This window comes from Oryzias latipes, chromosome 9, assembly GCF_002234675.1.
Source record: "Oryzias latipes chromosome 9, ASM223467v1".
NCBI classification, from domain to species: domain Eukaryota; kingdom Metazoa; phylum Chordata; class Actinopteri; order Beloniformes; family Adrianichthyidae; genus Oryzias; species Oryzias latipes.
Genome location: NC_019867.2, coordinates 27,073,879 through 27,100,254, shown reverse-complemented (window position 1 = coordinate 27,100,254; position 26,376 = coordinate 27,073,879). Strand labels below are relative to the sequence as shown.

The following is a 26,376-nucleotide window of genomic DNA, read 5'->3' as shown; positions in this document are numbered from 1 at the left end:
AACACTTACAATCTTGTTTTGTGGAAAGCACTGAAATCACAGTTGGAGGAGCAAACCTTAGTTATAAAAATATAGGCTAGAGATATGTGAAAAAACAGGACTAACCACAGTTATAACAAGGGAGGAGCCAAAATGTAGTTTTCTTTGCACATTTCCACCTTTACTTTGTAGTTTTGCATGTTCCACCTTTTGAAATTTGTTAATTTGTAATACATGGGTGAAGGGTTTGATAAGCTCACAAGCACTCAGTATTGAGTCTTTTTGGCGACAATGCAACCTTTGTTAATCAGGTTTAATATTTACAAAGTCTTAGTGCCACCAAAATAAATAAATAAATTTACGAAAATAAAGTTGTAGCATTATGACAAAAAGTGGTAAAATGATGAGAATAAAATAGTACATCTATGAAAAAAAGTTGGTTGTGTAGGCATTCATCCACATTAATGCAGCCAGTCATGGTGATGCCATAAGACTTCAGTTCATTATTGGAATTCATGTGCCATAATGCATTTGGACCTCTGCAACTACAAAATGCAACAAGGCCAAGAATCTTCCTCTGAAGAGATCTACTTTCCTGCTAATTGTTTTCAATTTTCTTCACTCACAATAAAACAATGTTGACTTTTTGTGAAAATAATGCTGAAGTAATTGTTTTCAATGCATTCTAAAGTTTTAATTTATAACTGGTGAAATTATAACTTTATTATCGTTAAATATTGACTCTTTTAATTCTATTTTTATTCTCGTAAAATTAGGACTTTTTTCTCATGATTATTGCTTTATTCTCATAAAGTTTAGATTTTTTCCTTATAATTTTATGTCTTTATTGTTGTAAATGTATGCATCTTTTTTTTTTCACCAGCCTCTGGCATAATTAACTCATACAAAGCAAACGTAACTATTTTCACACACTGTTTTTTTTAGTATTATCATCACAAACAGCAGAATACAGTATTCATAAGGCAGAACCATGTCACCCACAAATTGAATCCATCGGCTCCTCAGGAGGCTACAGAGGAAGTACACAAACTTTATATTTAATTGTTTGGGTTTTATGAAGGCTTAAAGGAAATGTAGTTTTTGTCCATTTGAAAATAGCTTACAGGAAAAAAAATGTATTGGTGGCAGTTTTTCATCCTTAAATCTCTCGATATCTCTTTAAATGTATTACATTTTGAGTGGGTTTTTCTAAATGAGCTTTTGTACTGAGAAACTATAAATCACGGTTCATTTGTAATACCTTACACTACTTTATTAAAGCAAAAAGTACTCCAATACATTATTTTAGTAACACTGGCTATGTGTTAACAAATGAAAGGACTTTGGGAGAAAAAAAGGAGAAAGAGATTTCCCGATTGCATTGCAAGCACAGGAATCGATCTAATTGAAATATACATCCGACTTGCTCATCTTACATTTTTTAATTATGTAATTAAATTATTATGCATGTTTAGCATTTTTTCTATTTTTCTCTTAGTTATAATCATAGTTAATAATGATGTTATAATAATTTAGTAAAGTAATGAAATATAAATATAGACATATTTACGGATTTGTTTATCTTTTTTTATTTGGCATCCACTAAATTCATTATGTATAAAAAAATAGGTTTTTGTGTTAAAACATTTGTTTTCCCTCATGGCTGTTGGATTAATTTGTTGTTGTTGTATATGTTATTGTCATTTTTTTAACGACCCAAAAGTTTCACCGATCTTTTCTATTTTCCCCGTTTCCTGGCTGCAGTTTGGCGAGAACGGCTTTACTTGAAGGTAACATACAGGATCCACGGGTGGCGTTTCATTTTGTGGTGCGTTTCTGGTTCATGCAGCAGCACGCGCTGCAGCTCTGCCGTTTCGGTGCTGTACCTGCAGAATGACCCAGTGGCCGTTCTTGGCTGCCACCTCTAGGGCTTGCTCAGCTACAATCTCCTGGCCTTGACCCAAAGACACGTTATGAAGGTTTTTGTTGTCTAATGTGAAGCCAAGCTTCTTTCCTGATGGAAGAAAAAACACATTTAAACTCTAAAACAACATTCTACTTTATAACTTCACTAAACATCTAAATTCTGCCTTCTACAATACAGCTTCTTAGTTTATAACGTGTTTTCAGTAGTGAGATAAGACAAAGTGGGCAGAAATTCAGTCTACTTCTATGCTAAAAACCGGAATTAGTTGCAGAATCATTAAATCCAGACACACTGCAAAGTAGACCAGGTTCTGAATCTGGAAATGACTATCACACAACCGTCATTGTGTCGATATGCTTTCTCCGACATGGTGAGGGACCTATACAGTACTTCAGATGTAATGTAATGGTTCATCTTCTGTCCTAAAGTCCTAAGAATGTTTTTCCTAAAGGCCGAACGCTTTTGCCAAATATGAGAGAACTTTGTCTTCTTTTTCACCAGGAGTGTCTGTCTTAAACTCTCCCATGAATCTCTTCATAGAAATCATGAACACTGACCCCAATGCTCAGTTTATAGTAAATAGTGATCGGCCATCATATCAATCGTCTTGCACTATATCAAGCCTTTATATCAAGCCTGATGCAATTGTTTCAGGAGTTTGGTATTTTCAACATGGATGCCAAATTGCTCGTTCACTTGCTGCATTGGCGAACATGAAGGGTACGTGATGAGGGAGTGGTTTGTTTGTTCACTAAATAGAAGCAGACAATACCTAAGCAGGTTCTTTTTTTTGTAAAAAAAAAACTAAGGAGGCAACAGAGGATGCAAATCTTATAGCTCTCTACCTACAGTGCACAGCGACAGCAAAGGGGTCAAATCAGAGACAGGAAAAGAACATCACCGTGTTCCTCCACATCCTTCAAGGGGTCAACTCCAGGAGAGAGGATGAAGAACATGGGTGTAGCTGAATCTGACTCTTCAAAGGAAGACGCAAAGTCCAGGGATCGTCCCATTGTGTACTTGCTTCCCAGTTTCTCCTCTACAAAGTTCCTGCAGGACAGAACATTGCTCTGTTTTTAATTCATTTGTTGTGAACTTCATCTCTGAAACTGATGACTTTCAACCAAACACAACAGACATTCAGAGAGGATTACTCCACTCCTTCATTTTACACAAGCATTAAACAATAATGCACCAAGTTCAATATTCAGCTATATATATTAGAGAGTGATGTGTATTTTTTTAAGTTTAACCAAAGAAAGAACATTAACTAGATTTGCAATTACTTTAAAGAAATTGCGTCTGATTGCTGAAAGCAATGACGATTTTAATCTAGGTCCATCATAAAAATAAAAAAACTAATAAATATGTGAAAATAAAGTGAACATTTTACCAGACTAGACTTGTAGAACTTGACAACTTTGAAAAAAAAGGCAATACAAGAACAAAGCTCTAATTTCATCAGTTATAAATTCAGAATTATCGAGATTTAAGTCATTAATTTATGAAGCAAAAGCCTGTTTACTAAAAAAAAATGGAAAAAGCAAAAAAAGAACCAATATTGTGTTTCACTAAGAAAGACGTAGGCGGTTACTTCAGCATTGGTTTCACAGATGATCAAATACTTTTTAGTGAGTCAACATCATTTCATTATAAGGACAATAAAAATAATTTGCAGAAAAGTGGGCCTCTTCAGTAGGAGATGTCCCAAAGATTCGGGAGAAATTGTGTCTTTTGTGGAGAAAGAAATCAACGACCATTTCAGAGGGGTTTTGTAGTTTCCTAAGAGACATTGAGACTGGTGATGAAGACTGACAAGGAGAGGATTTCCGATGAGCCCCCATTTGGATCGTTGGCAGCATGTTGCAGAGTTTCAAATAAAATATATTGTTGCACTTAGAGTCCTACAATAAAATAAAACCTTATGGCATCACCATAAATGGCTTCATTGATGGATTTAAGGTGGATGGAGGCGTACGCCACCAACATCATTTTTTTTTAAATTACATTATATTTTCCTGATAATTTGACATCTGTGTTCTTGTAAAATTATGACTTTTTTCTCACAATTTTACAAATGTATTTTTGTAAGTCTACATATATATATATTATTTTATATATATATAAAATAAAGTTATATATATATATATATATATATATATATATATATATATATATATATATATATATATATATATATATATATATATATATATATATATATATATATATATACAGCAAAAATTCAGTTTTGTACTTGAAAACAAGCAAAATGAAATATTCAGACTTTAAATTGTGCTGTCACGTATCCTAGATTTAGTGAATACAACCTCATTACTCCAATTTTAAGCGCAATAGTACAAACAGAGCCTCCTTCCTCCTATGAAAGAGAAAGGTGCAAAGTCTGAGCTCCCAAACAATTTTAGCTCTCACCTGATGGCGTTGCTCATGCGGTCAGGTCTCAGGACCCTCATTATACACAGCTTCTGGAGCGAGGTTTTGCTCTTCCACTCCATTGGAAGCCGTTCCCTCTCTGGACACTCAGACTCCACCATCCTCTTCCAGCGGTTGGGGGTACTTTCAACGTCTTGGTCCAAATTCCTGAATGCTTCCATGCAGCAAAGGGACTGGTGGTTTGAAAAAAAATAATGACACAAATTAAAATAATGTGCTCAAAGTGTTCCTACAGTGTCATGACTGCTGCGGCTTTTGAATCACTTTGAGGCATTCCTTAATAACACAACAAAACCAGCAACTATTGTAAATTCAAGGGAAGATGAGTCTTAAGGATGGAAGTTAACCTGCCCACATGCTCATTTGGAAAGCTGTGTTTTTGTGTCAAACTTACCTTTATCCCTCCCCAGGCTTGGTTGGACAGATAATCCACTGGTGATGTCACACCTGGTTGGATGGGGCACCTCAGAAGGAAGTCCAGCTCTGCAGGGTTTATTTCATTATTCATCCGGAGAACCTGGAGACCCAGGAGGGACATGCTGCATTGTCAGCTGAAACTGTTTACTGATTTAACCACAAGCTCATTCTAAGGAGAAATCATCGAAGCAAAAAGCTTTTCTCTCCTTCCTACCTGGAACACGAGCTGGGTGACAAACATGAGCTTGTCACACTCAAACAGGCCTCTGGTGGTGTACTGGAAGACTGAGAAGGTGATGCTGTCAGTTAAGTTGAGCACTCGCTGCCGCACTTCTTCCTCTGGCTTGGCCTTCTTAACCGCTCTCTGGAACACCACGCTGAAAGCCTGCAAACATGAGGGAGCACACACGACTGAGTGATCCAGCTGAAAGAAGCTCTGGGCAGTTGGGCAACTTGAATGGGATACCTTGAGAGAGAACTGATACATGGGGTTGATTTTGTTGAGATCATTCATGATGAAGTACAACAAGGAGGCCCGGGCTGCTGCTGGTCGGTAGTACTCCCGAATCTCATTGATTTTGGCCTCGGTCACCTTGGCCTCCTTTACCTGCAGTTGAGAGAGTTCAAACACGAGAATCTTCTTCAGACAAAAAAAAAAAAAGATTCTGCACATATGTATGCAGATAGTGAACAAAGTAGTTAAAAGTCACAAGTCTTAAACAGTAGGTCCAAGTCAGATCTTATGGTAATTGGTAAATGGCGAATGCTTGTTTAGCGCTTTTCTACCTTACTCGAAGGCCCAAAGCGTTTTACAGTCACAGCCCCATTCACCCATGCACACACACATATTCACACACTGGTGGCGGCTCCACTGCCGAACACTGGCGCCAACCTCCCACCAGAGGCAAGGTGGGCTTCAGTGTCTTGCACAAGGACACTTCGACGCATGGGTGTGCAAGGCAGGAATCGAACCTGCAAAGGTACGATCATGGGTCGACCGCCCTCCCACTGCACCACAGCTGCCAAAGGGCAGTTGGCTTAGTTGCAACTGCCCTTTCTGGTGGACACAGGCGGTCGTGTGTGAAAAATGGGGAAAACTTGTGCGCAGCATGCATAAAATATCAAAGTCGTAGACCTCTCTGTGACCCCGTAGAGTGAAAGTATTCATTCACATTTTTATCTATGGGCATGCTTTGAACAACAGGTCGTACCAAACATTTAAATAACACGTTAGGGTGAAGTAGGTGAAACATAGGCATGTCATACGGATTTCTTATTTTCCACCCCTCCAAACTTGTGCACTGCACAGGAGACCCGTTAATGTTGTTCAAGTGATAACTGCATTCTCTTCGTATACAGCCTGACTGTTAGCGTTATTAGACAGTGTTGTTTGTGTGGGCTTTTTAAGGGTATCCTAAGGACAGTAAGGGGCAAGTGCACGCACATTACTAACAACTAGAGTGTGGCGTAAAGGCCCCTTACAACAGCATCACATCATAGGTGCATGTAACTTACATTATCCTTACAAATTATGATACATTTACCACATCCACCAAGTTCCAATTTTATGACGTCCCTTAAGACACACCCACTCTCCCCTTAAGATGCAGCCGCTCCTCTCTAAAACCCTCCATGGGCCAGGACAACCCAAAAACCTGCAGCACCTGTACGAGTCTACACCCATGTGGGTCAACACTGTGTGTGACTAAAGAATTCAAATGCAGATTCAAACGTTGCTCAAAGTTTTTAAATGTCATCTGAAGAACAGTAAGGAGACAGTTATGACTGGATGATCTGAACATAAAAGGAAGGTGAAAGCGGAGGGTGGAGGGAGAATTAGGAAACTTCTACGTCTGTGACTCCAGGGTGATATTTTTGCTGTTCAGGCAGTCACCACAGGTTACTTTGTAGAACCAAAGAGGTACAAAAAAGAAGACGTTGAAGCCAAAAATAAAAAATAAAAGAAATTAACCCCTTGTGCTATCTTAGATGACCCCACCCTTACATTGACGTGTTCTCCCTACTATAAGAAAGATGGATAAAGGTGGAAAGATTTCATGTAATCCAAGGAAACCAGTGAAGATCACAAATCATTAAAGAAAAAAGGTTCAGCGCACTGTCTAGTGGGTCTAGATGACCCAACTCCCAACGTTAAAGTGCCTAGGATAGCACAAGGGTTAAAACAATGGTACAGACCTGCTTCTCAATATCTTCAGCCATGCTCTTGTTCCTTTCCAGACTTTCCACCAGCTCCGTGTCTCCCAGGAAGTTTCCGGAGGCAGATGACAGGCGCGACAACAGATCGTCCTCCAGTGTCTTCAGAGTGATCCGAAACTGGTTCTGCTGCTTGGTCAAGTCAGACTAATACACAGAAATACTTTGAGAAAACTGCTGCAGGTCCAACAGCTCTTAGAAACACAACATGGCCCTGATATACTGAGAGGCAGCACAAAGACAGCAGCTAAAAGCCCTGTGTTTGACAGTCTGAACAGTCTGAGCGCGAGTCTGGGACAGTCATTTGTTCATTTTCATTTGATCCTTTTATAGAGCACCTTCCACCACCTTTCAAAGATGCCAAAGTGCTGTACACAATGTTACATCAACAAATAATACAATGGTAAAACATAAAAAGACAAAACAATAAACAAGAATTAAGAACATAAAAATTAAACATAAAAAAAACGATTAAACAAGAATTAAAAACATGATAAAAGGTTAGCTAGGCAGATACTAAGGGATAGTAGTGGAGGAACAGTTTTGCTTTAAAACTCTCCAAGAGGGTTAGCCTCTCCAATACCCATTGGCAGTTTTTTTTTCACAGTTTAGGAGCAAACGGACAACTGCAGGAGTTTCTGCAGTTGTGCGGAGGCTGAAATCAAACCTCTACCTTATGAGCTCAATGTCAGGGAACAGTGGGAACTGTGATAACAGTGGACACTGTGATAGTGAACATCATAAGTGAACTCACATCATGTCATCATGCGTACAATAATCACCTGCAGTTCTGAAGTGTATCCATCTTAACACTAACGTCTATTCAAATCCCCCACTGCTTCCAGTTTTTAAAAAGATTCTAAACTTTGTACAAGAAAGATCAAACAAAACATCTGTAGTTGGTGGATTCCACAGAACCTGGGAACTCTGCAATGCCACATTACTGCCATTTGAACTCATTTCTGCCTTTGCACCATTTTTCTTCAATTCTAGTTTCTCTAAGAACTTGAAAAGAACGAAAAGTTCAGTTGTTCTTTACACAGCAGCTTTTCCCTATACAGGTATGCGGGATGCAAAAAGCAAATTGATCAAAAGTCTTCTTAAATCCCTTATGTGTCCAACATGAACTGAAGTGAAGAAGCTTTTTGGTCAAACAGCATGTGCTGTTTAAATAAGGAAGTGTTACGTTTGACTCGATTGGTAAAGAGGTCTGTTTTTTCTGTAAAGAGGTAATACCCACACTATCTTTATACTTAATATCAACTAGAATCTGATTCTATGATCCAAGTTTATAAATATGGGAATGAATGACAGGCAGAAACATGGGAGCCATCCTCTAAAGACCCCTGACATGGCTTTGACTGCTTTCTCCAGGAGAGCCTACTCATTGTGGAGAAAAACTCAAGCTGCTGCACAAACAAATGCTGTTATCAGTGCTTGAAAACATCAATGTCCATCCATTACCATTCATGTGTGGTAAAATGCCTCACAGGAAGAATAGTTTTCTTCTTGTGTCAACACCTTGACCTTGTCTCACCTTCTGTTTTTCCAGATCAGGTCTTTCCATGCTGACGACGGCTGCCAGCAGCTGGTCCTCCAGACCATCTCTGGTCACAGTGAAATTGATCAAGGTGCACTGGGCCTGCAGCTCTGGCTGGTAATGAGGGTTGGCAAGCTTGGTGTGCAGGATGAGCCGGAAACTGGGGTTGTACTCACACTCCTTGTCTCCAATCTTTATGCACCTGAAACATTGCATCCGTGGGTTTTTGTAGTCAAGTCTCTGGTTTTTAGTCAGTGCAGCGCTAAAGATGGATTCCTATCAGTATGGTGTAGTTCTAAAGTCAAACATGCTAGAATTCAGGTTTACCTTCCTTTCTTGATAGTTTCTCTTCCCAGCAGAGGTCCAAGAACAGGATCTAGTGTTTCACCCACGTTCTCAATCAGAACCATGTCACCTACTCCCAGCGCTGTCTCTATTACATCCTGGTACCTATTGAGGCAAGAAAAGGGGATGTATAGTGAAAGTCCTGTACATGGTATCTTCTCAACAAAGCAGGATTTTGGTCTCTTTCTCACCCCCGCTGTTCGGTTCGGATAACCCGCAGCCGTTCACCATATTTGTTTTTGACCCAGTTAATGCCTTGCAGCTGAGGGTCCACCATGAGGGGCCAGCGCTGGCAGGAAGTGAGAATTGTAGCATTTTCAGTAGACATCCTATCAGCGGGAAGCCCCTCATTTTGCCACGTTGCGATGTCAGCATCATCAATCAGCATGGTCAAAGGGTCCAGGTCTGGACTAATTGGAATGGGAACCTTAAAGGGGAAATACATGTAATTTTGTAGTAAAATCAGTTGTTTTTTTAACTCCAGCATGATTGAGGGTGATTTAAGCAGAAAAATGACCCACAAAGCATGCATTTTATTGGGTCTCTCACCTTCAGCTGACTAAGGTAAGGCCTCCAGCAGTTTTCCATAAGATGGAGCCTGAAGTGTTTTGTGAAGTATCCCGCATAGGAGACAAACGCAGTGATAAGGAGGACATCACCACACATTGTACTTTCCTGCTTCTTCAAATTTTCAATGTCCTTCGTCCAGCGAATTTTTTCTGAAGCCAACGCCTTCATCTGGAACGCCAAAAAAAAACTGCTTGGTTAGAGATGCTCCCAAAGGCCGTCTGTAGAATCAGCTGTTAACTAAGCGGTGGATGCTACAGGAAACAAAAAATATTCCAGCATAAATCTGATTTGTTGCATTGATGTCCTTTATTGTCGCCAAGTGGAGATGGGTCTGGTTAATCCTTGGACTGGAGAGCCCCTGGGACTACCAGGTGCTGAGTAACTCTATAAAGCTCTGTACACACCGGGCATTTGATGCGCTTTCAAAAGTGTGCTAAATGCAGGTTCTTGAATGCGTGTTTGGTCCATGCTGTTTAAAAAAGGCAAGGAGGGAGAAGCTTCTTCTTTTTTGTCCTTTTCTACTGTTTTATACTGTTTTGTAGGGTGAGCCTGAAAACGGTTTTAAAGACGTGTGCAGCTATAAGTGAAAGCAAGTTAGAAACTGCAGGCCCAAAACACACATTTATATGCGTTTCCTGTTCATAGACTTTTAATTGGAAGAGGCCCCTTCAACGCGGAGGGTGGTGTGAACATAGCTTAACCACATAGGGGTACTTTCCAGCATGCGGCATATCACCTGTGATGTTATGACCTCCTTACCAAACGGTTGGCCTGTACAATGGTTTGCTCTGTCTCTTCTGCTTCACGTTGACACTGGAGCTTCTCTTCTGTTGCTTTTTCAAAATTGGATTGCAACTTGGCAAAGTTGTCATCAAGGGTCTGGTCAACAACAACAAAAAAACAAAAGAATTATGTATTTAAATGATCATATGTTTCCTAAAGGCAAAGTACAAAGAGAGCAACATTCTGTTTTTAATCCTTAATCATTCTTATGTATGATATGCATTTTTGAGACCCCCAATTCATAAGCATGATCCAAACTTTCCGTAAAATCCATTGTATAAAGCTTGGTCTATTTCTGCTCTGTGATTCATCATCATTCCACTAGAGGCAGTAGAAGGGTTTTTCCCACTCATTTCAAAATGGCTGCTTTCATGAAATCTCAAAAACACTTTTAGCAGGAAAAGTTTAGCTAATTTTCACAACTTTTTCTTTTTAATGACTAATTGCTGTGTTAAAATAATGCGACTTTTTTTGATACTCATTTTTTTACAATATAGCTACACCATGTTAAAAATGTGTGGATCAAATTTGAGACAGTGGGTAAATAAGGTGCTTCAGGTCAATATTTTTCAAATAGAATAGAACTTTATTGATCCCCAAAACAGCAGAAAGATAATAAATAACCCTAAAAACTACATCTTAAATGAACATTGTTGTGACCAAAAACTTACCAAATTACCCAGCGTATCATTGCTGATACTCTTTAAATCTCATTAGAATTATGTTGCAAACTTCATGAAACGGTTTAAATACATATTAATTCCAAAGCATTTGAGTTTTCTGTTAAGTGTCTGATTGCTGAAAGCACGCTCACTGTATGTGATTTTTCGTCACAGTAAAGGTTAGCATTCAAAAATAGCAAGTGTCTCAGCTTTGTTAGCTGGTCTGCTTTCTTCAGTCAGTAATGGTTGGCTCTGTTTAGGAGAAGACTCTCCCGCTTCTCAGGTGCAGGTTGGTTGTGGAGTCGGTTCTAGATGGAATTGTTTCCCTGCAGTCCCCACATTCTCTTTTCGCATTATCAATTAAAGTGGTTCTGGATTTTGCGTCTTTTCCCAGTGTCACTCATTTCTGAGCATTTTTGTGTTCATGTTGTGTTTTCTACTATTCTTGTTGTCCATGGCGCTGTATTTCATTCACGCGCGGCTGCACGTAATATTAAAGAAGTCTCGTCTTTACTGTTAAAATTGTTTTATTTTGAGAATGGAAATAGTTGAATAAAATTCCTAAGATGGTACCATGAAAAGTGTTAATGCGTGTAAGGTCTGGTCTCTAAAATTATTCTAGTTACAAGATTAAACTTTGACATTTTGGTTTCTTAGATGGTGCTATAATACACAATGTTTTCAAATGTTTTAGCCTTCCTAGTGGTGATTTACAGAGCGTTGGAACAGCTTTGTCACTATTCTTGAAACCCAAAGGTGCATCCAAATTTAAACTGGGCATTTTTGATAGCAACAGCTTCAAAATGCCTAAAATCTTGATTGCTTTCAGCACTTGGACACAAATTATTTAAAGGATTTGGGATTTGCCATCAATGCTTACTTTGACTTTGCCTCGGATACGGTTTAGGTTTTTCTCTGCAGCCTGCAGCTCGTCGTTGGCCTTTTCTAAGGCCTGTTTCTTGGGCTCCACCTCACAGTAAATCTTATAGAAGTTCACAGTGTTCAAAACCCAGGAGCACAGACCCTCTGCAGCCGAGGACTTGGCAGCCACCTGTGCTGGACAAAAGCTTGGATCCTGGAGACAGCACAAAGAAAACAAATGTGAAGATGAACTGAAGCGGAGATTTCATTTGTTTCATTTGCCACCATGAAGATTTAGTTCAGTCTCTCTGCTGCTAAACAAGCAACCTGAGTAGATAACCTGCACAGAAGAATGACCTCAATCTTCTTCATCAAAGAGTGTAACGGCTAACTGACTCACTAACCTGCAAATAGGGCTCGAGGGCCTTCAAGGATGTCTCTGGGATATTCCTTCCATCAAAGGTTTTGAGAGACTCGAGAAATTTGTCCACGTTGGCCATCATCACCTTTGCTTCCTTCCAACTGAGGTCTTTTGGGACTTTTCCAATTGGTGCTTTCAGAATCATCACCGCCTCTAGGACTCTGGTCACAGCCTCCACAGGAGCTTTGAAGGACTTCAGCTCTGTCAAGTTTTTCTGAAGGATTGGGAGGAAAGACATTCAGATTATTGCTGTATTTACTAAAGTATGAATAATTGCACAACTTTGTGGTCTTGAAGTTAAAGGAATAAAGAAGCATGGTGTAGAATTAAATGAAAGAAAATCGATATATGAAAATTCAATTCTAGCTGAATAACTTTGTCTCTGAACAGCAACTAGACACTGTTGGGAATAAATATGAGCTTAAAATGAGTCTAATAACAAAAGATTCAATCTTTTAGCATCATTTTGCTCAGTTATCTAACATTAAACTTCCAAACATAAGTGATAAAACTTGGAAAAAAAAAAGAACCAAAACTACAAACCCATTATTGATTCAAATTATTAGAACTTTTCTACAAAGCTAAAGAGTGACGGTGGATTGAATGAGCCTCATGAGGCTCAAGAGCATCAGGTTGTTACACCTGGACTATACCAAAGCTTGACATGCAAAGGTGTAAAGCTTAGAGGAAGGTAAAGCGTGATGTCACATGTAGAAAATACAGTAAAAAAAACAAGAAAAACTAACTTTGTTGAGGATGTTGAGTGCTTTCCGAGCTGCTTCCAGCAGTGGTTCAGCGTTGTCCAAGTCTATTTGACAGTCTTTCTGCTTGGCGCTGACCGTATCAGTGATTGCTGCCACCTTCTTTTCTTCTTCGTCTGCCAAAGCTCTCTCCTTTGAGACTTTTTCTTTTTCTACGCCGAGCACCTACAAAGCGTAAAAAGGAATACCATCAGTATTGACATTTTTGTCGATCAACAAAGCATGAAGATATGTTAAAACAAACAATTATGTTTAAAAAAATGGCAGGTAAAAAGTTGTTTTTTTTTATCTGTTGCATCCTCGTAACAATAGACAGCCGTTATGTTGTGTGGGAACAACTGTTGCAATAAATCCCCATTTAGATTTTGTAGTCAAATATTCTTCTTCTATTTCCTTACTGGCTCTTTTCTGCTAAAAGAAACTTTCCAGAGAAGTTTGTCTTGAATTAACTTAATTAGCTTAGCGTTTCAATTCAGCAGTCGGAGCAGCCACTTTAGGTAGTGGATGGATTTTTGACACCATAGAGACTTGAAATGTTAGTGAATCAGATGTGGTGAATCCAGTAGTTTTCCAAAATAAAACTTTCTTCAGAATCAGATTATAAATAAAAGAAGAAATGTGGTCTTTGTTTCTTTTCCTCTGAGGCGTGGTACCAACTGCCTCATGGACCGGTACCTGTCTGCGGCCCGGCCCTGTTTCGTCCCCTTGTGTAGAAGAAACAAAAAACATTTTTTTACCTGGATCAGTTTGTCAGCATCATCGTTCTTTTGCTGCAGCACCAGCTGCTGATCCGCCAGCTTGACCTTCAGAGTGTCCACCTGTTGGTTGGTAATAGACAAAAAAGTCGGGATCAGGGAAAAAGGGAACCAATAAAATACTTATACTGTAATAAAAAAGAGAATACTTTCGTTTCCATGTACTGTAATAAGATTCATTTATAATTGTTGAATTGTCATAAATGTATAAAATTGTTTTTATCAGTCCAAAAAAGGTCGTGATGGTTGCTCTAATGTTAACCTTACAATGTTACAAACATGGACTGACTTTGATGGAGCTCAGGCTGGATTCTTTCATTGATGCAACTCCAGCATCAATTCATTGCATCAATATGAGTTTACTTTTGTCTAATTGAAGTTCATTTCTGGTTTCGATCAAACTTAAAACCAAATGTCTCCCTCTAATTGAGATAGTCTAAAAGTCTAAAAAGAACAATCACATGAGTAGAAATATTGTGACCCTACAAGAATGCCCATGCACATGGGGTTTAATCCATTACAGGAAGAAAATCAAACAAACAAATAGTCAGACAAGATGAACTGGATAAGAAGCTTGTAAAATAAATCATTAAACATGCTCTCACACACACCGAACAAAGTGTTCAGAAAGTCTTCAGTTTGTCCCAGAAATAATGATCTGACATCAGGGACTCAAAAGGTTATTGTGCAAGAAATCCCATTTAAAAAAAATTGAAATAAAGCAAATGTGGATTTTTTTAAACTTCAAACAGTGCTTTTTGAGCTTTTGATGAACTGATGGATTGTTTAAAGGCATAGCTACTGTTTGAAATAACCTGAAAACAGAAGCTCTACCTGAGATGCAGCACTTTCAAACTTCTGCAGGCCATTCTCCAACCGATTGATTTTGCCGGTGAGCTCTTTGCTTCTGTGTCCCAGCAAACTGCGGAACAGGGTGATCTGCTCCAGGAAAGACTTGGGGGTGGCGTAGTTGAAGCGGCGCTCTTTAGCCAGGTAATCCTTGGATGCCTGATTCACACTCGTGTGGACGTACGCCATGAATTTACTCACAGACTCTTTCACTTCAGACTGGGATCAGTGGTTATTTGACATGAAAAGGCAGAAAATGCAGATTTATCTGAAGTTCCACACACACACAGGCACTAAATTGTTGTCTTCCTGCCCTGCAGTAAGCACATTAAAGACCCACTCCAATGAAATTTGTGTGTTTGGTGTTTAACATGTTCTTGTGGCATTTTTGTCATGATGAAAGACATGGAGAGAAAATTAAGCTTAAATCAGCATATCTGAGAATTTCTTCATTCAAATTGTTGTAAATCAGGTGCAGAAACAAAATGCAATTTAAAATTGATTGTCTTTGTGACGTGGAAGATACAATCCGCGGGTCACTAGATTTCTGCTCCATTCTGATGCATCCACTTGGAGACAAATGCATGCGTCTTTGTTTTCCATGTCTGAGCTGGAATCTTGATGTAGTGTTAAAGCGCTTCGAGCTGCACAAAATGCATGAGAAGCGCTATTTTATAAGTAAAGTTTGATTTGATTTGATCGAAACTGTTCGACTGGATAGCTCCAACATTGCTCACTTTTTTTGTAGCACCTCTAATGTAAGGTTGGGATTGTGAGGTGCTGTGAGCTAGTGCTATAGAGTGTAGACAAAAGGATCATGGGAAATCATGGGAATCTTGCTCTGCACCATCAGTCCCATCCACAATTCTAAGGCAAATTTTGAATCATCTCCTGCCGCTCTGCAGAAACCTTGTTCTAGAAAAACAGGATTTTTGGTTTTAGCCTCCCAGTAGTTGACATTCTGAACTATACCGGTACAGTATTTTGAAACATAAAGTGTGAGGTCCTGGTGTGATAAAACCCTTAACAGTATTTGAGAACTGGACTTAGTGACCACTCCTCACTCACGTTTCAAATAAGAAGCACCTGCTGGTTCCAAGAGGATTCAAAGTGTTTGAATTGACAGATTCTCATGAGACTGCTTTCAAGTGGTAGACTCCAACAAAATCCCTCCTAATTGGCAAGAGTGAAACAATGACTCAGCCCAACACTGACCAGCACTGCTTACCGATGTCGTCTGGCACCAACATGGCGACACCCTTATCGCCAAAAAAAAAAGCAACTGAATTGACTATTTGGTTGGAGCCAGAAAGCCATTTTCTATAGATGACGTCACACTGACTCAGTCCAGTTCCCCTGTATAGTCAACGATAAAACAAAAGCAGCTCTCACCTCATTAACCTCCACCCCTTGCAGGAACTGGAGGCTCACAGACTCCAGCGCCTCCTGTGGCCACTCGTGGAACCAGATGATTGTGGTGCAGTTGATGATGGCAGGAAACTTCCTGCTGCAGAGCCTCAGTTTACTTCCCACTGGAGAGAAGCACAGAACCACCTGCAACACATGAGCAAACATCCACACATAAACATCTGGAGTCAAAGATCTGAATCATAAGGTTTTCAGAATTGGCTACAGCTCTGTCACTGATGAGACAAAGCTTCCAAGCACATGAATAGCTGTTGAGCTGGAGGCAGTGGGGCACAGGTTTTCACCACATTTTTCTCCTCCGTTCTTTCTGCTCTCAGGAACATGTTCTTCATGCTGCTGGCTACAAGTGTCGTCAAGAAAGCTTGATCTACATTATGAGAGTACTGAGATAAAACATCCACTCAGTTCTGTGAAACAGATAAACGGCGACTCATTCAATTTCTAAATGGTTATGAAAGAGTGAAAGGAGCATGCAGGTCTATGTTTTTTCGGATTTTTTTACCTTCAGCTGTCTGCGAACACGTGAAATGAAGAACTTCCAGCAGGTTTCTCTTGTAACCATCATTCCTGCGCTGTGCACTGCTGGCTTCATGCTCTCAATAATTTGGTCCACTTCTTCGTCTTGGAACAGATCAGGAATCTCACCTGGAAAACAAAAATCATTACCGTCACAGGTTTCTGTTTGTTTTTGTACCAATCTAAACTTCAGCAAAAGAAAAAAGAAAAAAAACTCTGAAAGCTTCTTTTATCTTTTTGGATTCTGAGTTGACATAAAGCATCCAGACTCCTAAGTCAAATCTGGCTCATATTTTAAAGAGATGCCCAAAATATGGTAATTGAATTATTTTATAATGACATCGTTTCAGGAAATTCTGATAAAATCTTTCCCTTGTTTCCTTCATGTAGAATGAAGAAACTTTTTTACTAGCATGGACATCATGCATCTGATTGGCTGGTCCCAGTAGCATACCAATTGGGTGACAGTAAAAGGCGGTTGTTTGGTTGATTTATTGGGAAGCAGAAGAATTAGACTCATAACTTGAATAACCTAGAATTTTAAGGTCAAGTATAACCTTTCAAATCTTAGGATTTATGACGGTTTGCTTTTGTCATAAACCAGGTTTCTATGGAGACCAAATATTGTATAAGCAACATTTTTATTTAAAGATGCAATAAATTAGGAAAATAAAATATAGTTCCAACCAACAGGCCAAAACCTATTAAAACCAATAATAATAGTTTGCATTATCACTCTAAAATATGAACATATGAATGAGCGATGCAGCAGAACTGGCACAGCAGTGATCTGTGACTGCTGTGAAATCACAAGATGAGCCTGCAGATACCTGATGCTAGGAAGTCGTTGACTGGGACAAGGAACTTCTCGTCAACCATTTGGGCATCAGTCATTAGAAAGACAGTGCTGACATCCTTCACACCAGCTTTGATGCAGAGAGATGCCAGGTCAGTCTAGGTGAGGAAGAGTGACGCATGGTGAGACTGGACTGCGAAAGAACCTTTAGTTTGCAGTTCTATATTTTTAATATCTGAGCTGCTTTTAATGAATGCATGAATGCATCAAAACCATCTCTGTTTGACTCACAAATCATTCATTTATCAGTCTTTTAAAAGAACATGGATGCAAATTGACTTCTACACATGGATGCTTTTAGCGAATCAAACCTTCAGGTCAGACACTCCGTATCCTTTTCTCAAAGTGATCTGAAACACGTCCAGGTTGGAAATGAAGGCAGCCAGGCGGGTCAGACTCTGCTTGCCACTTCCACCAACTCCAACGAGCAGAGCATTACCCCGCGGAGCCTCCAGGATCCGGTTTATTCCACAGCTGCAGGAGAAGATGCAGACAGTCAGGGGATTGAGGAATAAGAGTTCATGTTGGGTTTGTGCATTCAGTTATTCAGTTCTGTGGTGGGCCTTTTGTTCCTTCCTTTACGGCAAAAATGCTGATTACCTTAAGAGCACCTGGTGGTTGGATTTGTTTTAACATCGACCTTCTTATGCATTTCTTTAAAGTCAACAAAACTTGAGCTTGCTGAACTCACACATGAGCCATGGCATCCTCAAACAACACCAGGTCCATGGTGGAGTTGACCTGGTTGTGTCTGTCCATTGCTTCCATCAGGGTTTTATTGAGTCCACTCAAGGACTGGACAGCGCTGTACCTAGACTCCTCCAGCCCACCGGCAAAGTGGCAGAACAGGTTCAACTTCCTAGTCTGCTCGATAACTTCGTCCTTGTCCTTGGACGGACACAAACACAGCATGGTAAGCAGAGAAGACGATGTGCTAGCCTTATTGTACAACATAAAAAATGGTCTCGAACACTCTGGACTTCACGTGGCAGCAAGGGCTGAACCATTTGAAAAAAGCATACTATGTGCAATAGACATGATCAGTGTTGGGATGGGGATATGACTTGTGATAGATGAAGAAATAGCGGGGGGAAAAACTAAAACATCAATTCCATTTCACTGCAACCATTTTATTTAGATAAAAATCAACATAATAGGATATGGGGAAGAACTTGTATGTCTGGGAAACACACCAAAGAACAATGATCTACCTTTCTGGTAGTACTGGCCTAATCTAATATGGACAACAATTCAGAAAAATGTATGTAGTTTGCATTTGGGCTTTTCTGAAAACATCAGGTTTGCTCTATCTATGCATCCTCAGTGACTGTTTCACTATGAAGAGTCCTTGGTCAGGAGAACCAATATGTTTACTTTGCAAGGCTCTAATGTGTCCTGACGTGTTAATATGTATCCTGTTGTACTGAAAAGTCTCTCTGAAATCGAACTACTAACATGTAAGCGGAGACACTTCCTCGCAAGTTTGCCTATATGTAGGAATGTAATTTCCACCATGCCAAGCGGTCTTCCTCACAGTTTATGACCGAGGACAACGAGTAGCAATTAAGCTCAGCTTCTATAGTTTGTGACAGATGAATAACAGAGGAGTAAGGGAGAGTGGCTGACTTGTAAAAACTCCCCAGTGACTATTTTTTGCCTTTTTTCAGGAGCATTGGGTGTAAAGTTAACCATTTATCACAGTTTACATGGTCTTTTGCAATACACGTATTGCACAGGCTAATAATGTGATGTTGGAAATTTTTTGTTTATTGAGCAGGCCCGGTAATGGCCTTTGAATATGTCACGACATTGGATTTATTTGGTCTTATAAATCAAAAATCAATCATGAAGAAGAAATTAATAATTGCAGTTTGTGCCCGGCTGGAACTATATGACACAAAGTCTTTCTCATATCTGAAATGGAGCTGTGAAAGAAAAACGCCTGTTGCGAGATCCACAAGATTTTCCACATTTCGCACAAAGCCTCTTCCAACTTAGTACATGAGCTAGTATCGGGTAGCAGTGTGAACACGTACGCAAAAGGTGCATTCAAGCAGTAGAAAACTCTCACCTTGTAGAACTTTTTCACCATGTCTTCCTGCAGCTTGTCAAAGGTCTGGATGTCCTGCTCATCCAGCAGCTTGTCTCGGTAGACCCGGCAGGTCTCGTGCAGGTACACTTTTAGCAGGTCTTCGGGGGTCTTCAGGCACTCACTGGTACAGAAGAGAATACCCTGGGGAGAAAATAGGGCAAAAAGAAGTCAGTGGACACAGAATAGTTTCAGGTTGATTGGGCAGTTTGACTTTAGATGAGACAGAAACAAGGTGGGCAGGAGATGATTGGAAAGAGTTTTTCAAATGAAGAAAAAAGCCTGACCAAAACTGTCATACTTTTCCCAAAACATTCATATATTTTCATGAAAGACCAAGAATTCATATCAGTTTCATCCTGTGGTGTGTGTGCCCTAAGACAATAACTGAAACTATGGAGACATTCTGATTATTTTTATCCTGCAGCTATCAGCTTATCCTATCCTGATTCATATAGTTAGGTAAGAACAGTCACACATTCAGACTGAGTTTGGGGCATCATAAAACATTTTTCACTGTCTGGAGTCTGAAATCCCAGCCTTACAGATGTTCTGAGCCGGCCTTATCCGTCGTTGGCTTAATAAACACAATCGTTTTAGGACCCACTCTGATGAAACTCATGTTTTGGGTGTTTTTAACATGTTCTTAAGGCATTTTTCTGTTGATGGAGGACATGTATAAAGAACATTTTAAATACGTTTAAAATTGCTTTTGTGAATATTTCTTTGTTCAGACGAAAAAATGCAGTTTGAAAAAGATTTCTAGTTTTGACGTAGAAAATAAGCTGGGCGAGCCACAAGCTCTCTGCTCTGCTCCATCCTGATAAATCCACTTGTAGACGACTAGATGTACGTCCTCCTCCATGTACTTCTGCGCAGTAGTTAGAGAGTGTAAGCAGATAGCTTAATTATAGGGCATGGGAAGGGGTGGCTCATAACTCAGAGGGGAATTTCTATTGAAATGCAACTTTGCAGAAACTTTGTCTAAAATCAGCACAATCATAATTAAAAGACCTCTGTCAATGCTTTTTAAAATGGAAATAAAGACAGGCACAATAATCAGTCCGCACTTAGACTGAAGCTAAGTGCATTAACCTGAAATGTATGCACGTCAATTTTATCAAGAATTCTGCAAAGGTAAAGACAAGATTATTTGCTATTAGATATAACAACAGCACTAAAAATAGTTGTAACCAGGCATGAGAAACGTTTTCATCATTTTAATTACAAATGTGTTCATTAAAAACAAACGTGAGCATAATAGTTGATGAATCATGGCAGAGGCCTGGCAGCTGGAAAAATAGGACTTTAATAGGTCAAATTTCTTTAGTTCCTGTCTGTTTTTCTGTACATACAGTATCTGTCATCGATATGTGCGATCTGTGTCTCACCTGGAAGATGTTGGAGATGTCTCGCAGGTTGAAGATGTAGTGGAACTTGACTGCTGAGAGCAGGAAGGTGGCGGAGATGCTCTGGTGCACAGCCAGTGCAAGACTGACTAGGGGGGAGCAACTGTTTTGTAGGTCGGGGCTAAAGTCTCCCGCTTTCAGGTGCTGAGAGAGGATGGAGCTGTAGATGGTGGTGAGGGCATCATTTCTCGGAAATGGTAGAGAAAAGACAGAGAAGTGTCTCTGTGTAGGGTGACAGAACAGAGAGGATGGAAGTAAGCCTGTTTTGCATTAATGACTCATCTTTAGGAAGTTGGCTGAAGTTCAAACATCAGAAACTGTCAGTGAGACTTTGAGTTGCCTCAAACATGCATCACTCTCTGCTACTGAAAGCTTTAGAAAGGAACGTGCTGCAGGACTTTCTGCATTCCAAAGTCCAAGCTGATGTCTAGTATATGTCCTCATTTTGTCCTGAATGTTTCTATCAGTCTGTCACAGACAGCGGAGTCAAATATATACAGAACCACCAAAGCCCTTCAAGCGTCTCCAACATGATTGTTAAAAAAATAAACTGTTGTAGAAGTCACTTTCACCTTTTGTTACACCATGATATGAGTGAATACTCAATTAGGATTGTGTCCATTAAAAAGGGACGATGGACATCTAAAAAAGAAGTCCCGGTCACATAGACGGAATCTTTTGTATTATTGCACTTGCCTGAACGCCAGTTGGTAACTGGAACAACAGAAACTTGAAGTATAGGTGGACAGACGTTACTCCACAGTTGATCACAACATTAAGACCGTAGAAAAGACTTCTGTCCTTCAAATGTCTGATGGACATATTAAATGCCACATTTATTGATCAGAGTTAATGGTAGATATTTATTCAATCAAAGCGATCTATGAAACTACTTGTGAATTTATTTTCTTTGAAACAAACTTTTGCTTCATCATCTGGACAAAAACAAGAAGGAAGAGGTAGACTTTTCCTCCGAAATGATGTTTTGGATTACTTATAATGACGTTAAACATATATACACGACAGTACGCCGCTAGTTAGTCCTCATACACCAGCTCCAGCAGTGCGAGGTGCAGGCCCCATGGCCATTGCTATAACGACACGTCACACTGCATATCAAATAGTCCGCTTCTGGCAAGAAAAAACTATTTAAATGTTTAAAATAACTAGATTGAATTTTCTTTCTCTGTATAGTGACCATGGTATGAGCGGGTTGATGCCCTCAAGATTTCCATTTTCAAACTGAACCGACAATGCGGAGGCGTGAACCATGATCTAACACAAAGCGGAGGATGGTTGCTTCCATGACAGCAGGACGATCATTGACGTAAATCAAAGATCAATTAGCTGCTACCCTTTAGGAAAGCCCTGCGATTATTGTAAGAGTTAAGGTAATAACACAAACCATGTCAAACTGTTTTGTCAAAATCTCGTAAATTCTTTTTCCACATCAAAAAACGAATACGTTTTCTCACAATGGGTACAAAAGAAAGACAATGTTTCTTATGTTTACCCTAAAGACAAAAAAACTGTTAAAAATGAATCTAACATTTATTAAAACATTAAATCAATGTAGCAAACATCAACACATTAAAAACCACTTTTTTACTGTAGTCCAGCTGAAGATGAGCTGGAGCACATGAAGCCTCAGATTTGAAAATGTAGGTGAAGACGATCCGGCGTGGGGTCGTGTACCTGCAACCGTGGATCAATGGTGAAACTGCCGGCAGTGGGGTTCATGCAGGCGATGAACTGAAGGTTTTGAATGTCTTTCAGAGACAACTTGTTTCGATCGTACCTGGAAAACACACACAGAAAAAAAAGTAATGCTTACCATGCCCCCAAAACCACAAACATCCCTCCACTAAAGTCAGAATGTATGTCTGTGTGTGGGGGGGGCTCCTGACATTTCACCAAGAGGCTGGCCCCTTATCAAGTCATTCAGCTGGTTTCTGGTCATGTTTAAAATGGTCTGAGTGTATTAGGCATGAGCAGAACAGATAAATCTGGACTCCCATAAACCTTAACGCATAATGACATGAAGAAGTGTGCAGATGACATTGGGACGGATATCCCTACTAGTTTATGGATAAGCGCTTTGAAAGGGATCAAGTCTTGTTCCATAAGTGCACATCAACAAATTATACAGTTTAAAGTAATCCACCATTTGCATTACTCCAAAACAAGATTGCATAAAATTTTTTCTTCTGTTTCACCAAACTGTAATCGTTGTCAAACTGGTATAGGTTCTTTATCTCATTTATTTTACTCATGCCCTAAGCTAATACATTTTTGGTTTAATATATTTAGGCTGTTTAGTTCAGTTTACAATGTACAAATAACTCCCAACCTTCGGATTGCAATATTTGGTTGTTCAGAGCAAACTCAGAAGCTTTCACAATCAATTCAAAATGCTGTCATGTTTGGAATGGTTATAGCCAAAAGGATTATTCTGGAGGAGTGGAAGGCTTCTACCTCCCCCAGTTTCTGTAAGTGGCTAAATGACTTGGCGAGCTGTTTGTACCTTGAGGAAATACGATACAAATTGACTAGTCGGCAGGATAAATTCACAAAGACTTGGAGAGTTTCCATGGATCATATTAACCAGGCAAAAGCCCAGCCTCTCATCTGATGATGACTGTTTACCTTTCTCTGCATCCTTAGGATGAATCCTTCTGTGTTGTTGCTGTATGTAGGTATTTATGCTGTATTTCTCATTTGTACACTGGCAGTGTTTGTGTTGTGTGTTTTAAAACTTTGTTAAAAAAGCAATAAAAAAATATATAAAAAAAAAAAAGAAGTGTGAAAGCGCACACGTGCACAGACACACACACTCTACCAAGGGAATAATCCTGATTTATCATAACACAAGTGGACGCGAGTTGAACGTGAGACACATATGTCAGAAGTCATATGTGCTGTTGGAATCAGCACGTGACTTACCCTCACTGACCATTTTATTAGGCACATCAATTGCGTTTATTATGTGTTCACACCTGTCCAACTGCTCGTTAACACAAATTTTTGATCACCCAATCACATGGCAGCTACTCATTCCATTTAGACATGGTCAAGCCAATCTGCTGCAGCTCAAACCGAGCATCAGAAGGAGGAAGAAAGAGGATTTAAGTGACTTTGAACGTGGCATAGGTGTAGGTGCCAGGCCGGCTGATCCAAGTATTTCAAAAACTGGTTTCTAGAACATGACAATTGGCTCGCTGAACTTAAATGGCCTCCACAGTCACCAGGGGCCTCATTTATAAAACTTTGCGTAGGATTTGCGTCAGAAGTGGCATACGGATGAAACATAGGACGTGCGTACGCACAGAAATATTTGGATTTATAAAACCGTTCGCATGCACATCCTACGCATCTTTCCCTTAATAAATCACAACCAATTCTAAATGGCACGGCTTCATGACACGCCCATAGTTGCCCATAAATAGTCCGTGAAACGCCCACAAATGAATATTCATTGATTGCGAAACCATGGCAAACACCGAGAGGAAATGAAAAAAACTTAACTTCACTCAATGTGAAGTAGAAGTTATCGTAAAAATGTTGTTTGGAGGGCACAGTGTGGGCATTACTAATGCCAAAAAGGCACCTGAGTGGCAAACGTTTTCAGACGCCTTATATGCTGTAGCCTCACAACCTCGGACCGTGGCCGAAATAAAAAAGAAATGGTCGGACATCAAAGTCGAGGCAAAAAAACGTCTGGCGCTGCATCGCTAGAGTGTGTCTGCCACGGGTGGGTGGGGGTGGGGGTGGATCACCGGAGCTGACCCCTCTTGATGAGAGACTGGCAGCAATAATTGGGGAATCCCTTTTACGATAAGTGGTGACTGAGGCGCAGGGGGACGCAGACGCGCCAGATGCACCGGGTGACACACCCCCAAAAACCTGCAGAGGTCCAACAGGACGGCTCGAGGAAGTCGGAAGCGGTTCATAAGCCACTCGTCCTCGTTTGCCAGCAAGTCTTCTTGCTGTCTAAAGATGCGTTCACTCCGAATTCTTCCATTTGCCACATCTTCTAAGAGCGCAAGATCAGCCATTGTGTGTCATTACGCATTGTGATGGGGCATTTTATTTCCATCCATTTAATTGCATCTGACAAGCTACAGATGTCGGTAATAATAGACGTGGAAATGGGAAATTGATCAGCGCAAATGTAATTTCTTGTTGCTTTCTGAATGGTTGAGACATACGCCATACATTGTTTCATCAAAATAAAACAAACTAAAGGCATATGCATGAATACCATAATTCCGTAGCTTATGAAGAAATGTTTTACTATGAAAACAACTTTCCCCAGTGGACGGACAGTCAGTCAGTCAGTCAGTCAGTCAGTCAGTCAGTCAGTCAGTCAGTCAGTCAGTCAGTCAGTCAGTCAGTCAGTCAGTCAGTCAGTCAGTCAGTCAGTCAGTCAGTCAGTCAGTCAGTCAGTCAGTCAGTCTGTCTGTCTGTCTGTCTGTCTGTCTGTCTGTCTGTCTGTCTGTCTGTCTGTCTGTCTGTCTGTCTGTCTGTCTGTCTGTCTAATTGCACCTATATTTGCTCGGCCAGACGGACACATTAACGGGAATATCAGTTTTGGACATTATTTCGTTCTGTTAACTATATTATTTATAAGGATGAATTGCACAACATGCCAATATTGCAGAACATATTTCACTTTTCTTTCTGCAAATAAGTGTTCATTTGATTTTCTGTTGTAATTTTCGTTTGATTTTTTTTTTTATTTGTTTCACTGCTAATCGATCAAACGGATGTTCGTGTAGGCTGTTAATTGTAAGACTTGCTTTGTGAAGTCGTCATGTAATTTCTGAGAGGCAGTATTGTCATTTTCACTTTCACGTGTTTCTTCCATCTGCCGACGGTGTCGCCGTTTCTCATTTCACCCGTTTTAGTGCGTACGCCTGGGTCAGAGCTTGCGTGAAGGACCGCACATTTTCCCGCCAAGTTTGCTTTTTATAAATCTCAACTATTGCGTAGAGAGTGGCGTACGCCTTCTTTTGTGCGTACGCAACGTTTATGAATGAGGCCCCAGATGTGTGTCACCCAGTAGAGCACCTTTGGGATGTGGTGGAACGGGAGATTGGCATCATGGATGTGCAGACGACAAATCTATGTGACGCTATCATGTCAAAATGGACCAAACTCTCTGAGGAATGTTTCCAGTAACTTGTTGAATCAATGCCACTAAGCATTAAGGCTGAAGAGCTAAGTCTTACCAGTGCTTGTAGTCCATGTGTTGGCGTATGAGTGTGTGGGGTTGAACTGTGCCATATGTGTCCACCTCGGGCATATTCAAGTCATCTATGAAGCAAACCATCCTTCTTCTGTCTGGGGGGCCGTAGATGCGTCCTCCTTTCTTCTCAAGGGGTTTTTCTAAAACAGCTTTGCAGGACAAGTAACAGAGCTTTGAGCATAAAAGGGTCTTTTCTAAGCTGCAGCTTAGTCCGGTCTCTACATTTATACCGGAGGACACTCACTGGTTTTCTGTCGTTACAAATGCAGAAAAATGATGCAGACTGATTTCT

At 40.1% G+C, this 26,376-nt stretch overlaps 1 protein-coding gene across 1 annotated transcript in view; it reads right to left on the bottom strand.

Annotated features, from left to right (window-relative positions):
* dnah9 (dynein axonemal heavy chain 9) overlaps positions 1–26,376 on the bottom strand; it is a 71,976-nt gene that overhangs the window by 8,110 nt on the left and 37,490 nt on the right. The window contains exons 45-70 of the mRNA XM_023958740.1: positions 26,068–26,233; positions 22,532–22,634; positions 20,819–21,058; positions 19,410–19,571; positions 18,030–18,226; positions 17,650–17,812; positions 17,313–17,436; positions 16,469–16,611; positions 15,931–16,092; positions 14,524–14,757; positions 13,672–13,752; positions 12,920–13,099; positions 12,157–12,387; positions 11,772–11,966; positions 10,206–10,325; positions 9,426–9,614; positions 9,068–9,303; positions 8,859–8,981; positions 8,529–8,733; positions 6,974–7,138; positions 5,244–5,384; positions 4,992–5,162; positions 4,755–4,877; positions 4,340–4,533; positions 2,808–2,956; positions 1,866–1,993 (exon numbers count right to left, since the gene is read on the bottom strand). Coding sequence (XP_023814508.1) covers positions 1,866–1,993; positions 2,808–2,956; positions 4,340–4,533; positions 4,755–4,877; positions 4,992–5,162; positions 5,244–5,384; positions 6,974–7,138; positions 8,529–8,733; positions 8,859–8,981; positions 9,068–9,303; positions 9,426–9,614; positions 10,206–10,325; positions 11,772–11,966; positions 12,157–12,387; positions 12,920–13,099; positions 13,672–13,752; positions 14,524–14,757; positions 15,931–16,092; positions 16,469–16,611; positions 17,313–17,436; positions 17,650–17,812; positions 18,030–18,226; positions 19,410–19,571; positions 20,819–21,058; positions 22,532–22,634; positions 26,068–26,233 — 4,325 coding nt within the window. The remainder of the gene's footprint in view (positions 1–1,865; positions 1,994–2,807; positions 2,957–4,339; positions 4,534–4,754; positions 4,878–4,991; positions 5,163–5,243; positions 5,385–6,973; positions 7,139–8,528; positions 8,734–8,858; positions 8,982–9,067; positions 9,304–9,425; positions 9,615–10,205; positions 10,326–11,771; positions 11,967–12,156; positions 12,388–12,919; positions 13,100–13,671; positions 13,753–14,523; positions 14,758–15,930; positions 16,093–16,468; positions 16,612–17,312; positions 17,437–17,649; positions 17,813–18,029; positions 18,227–19,409; positions 19,572–20,818; positions 21,059–22,531; positions 22,635–26,067; positions 26,234–26,376) is intronic.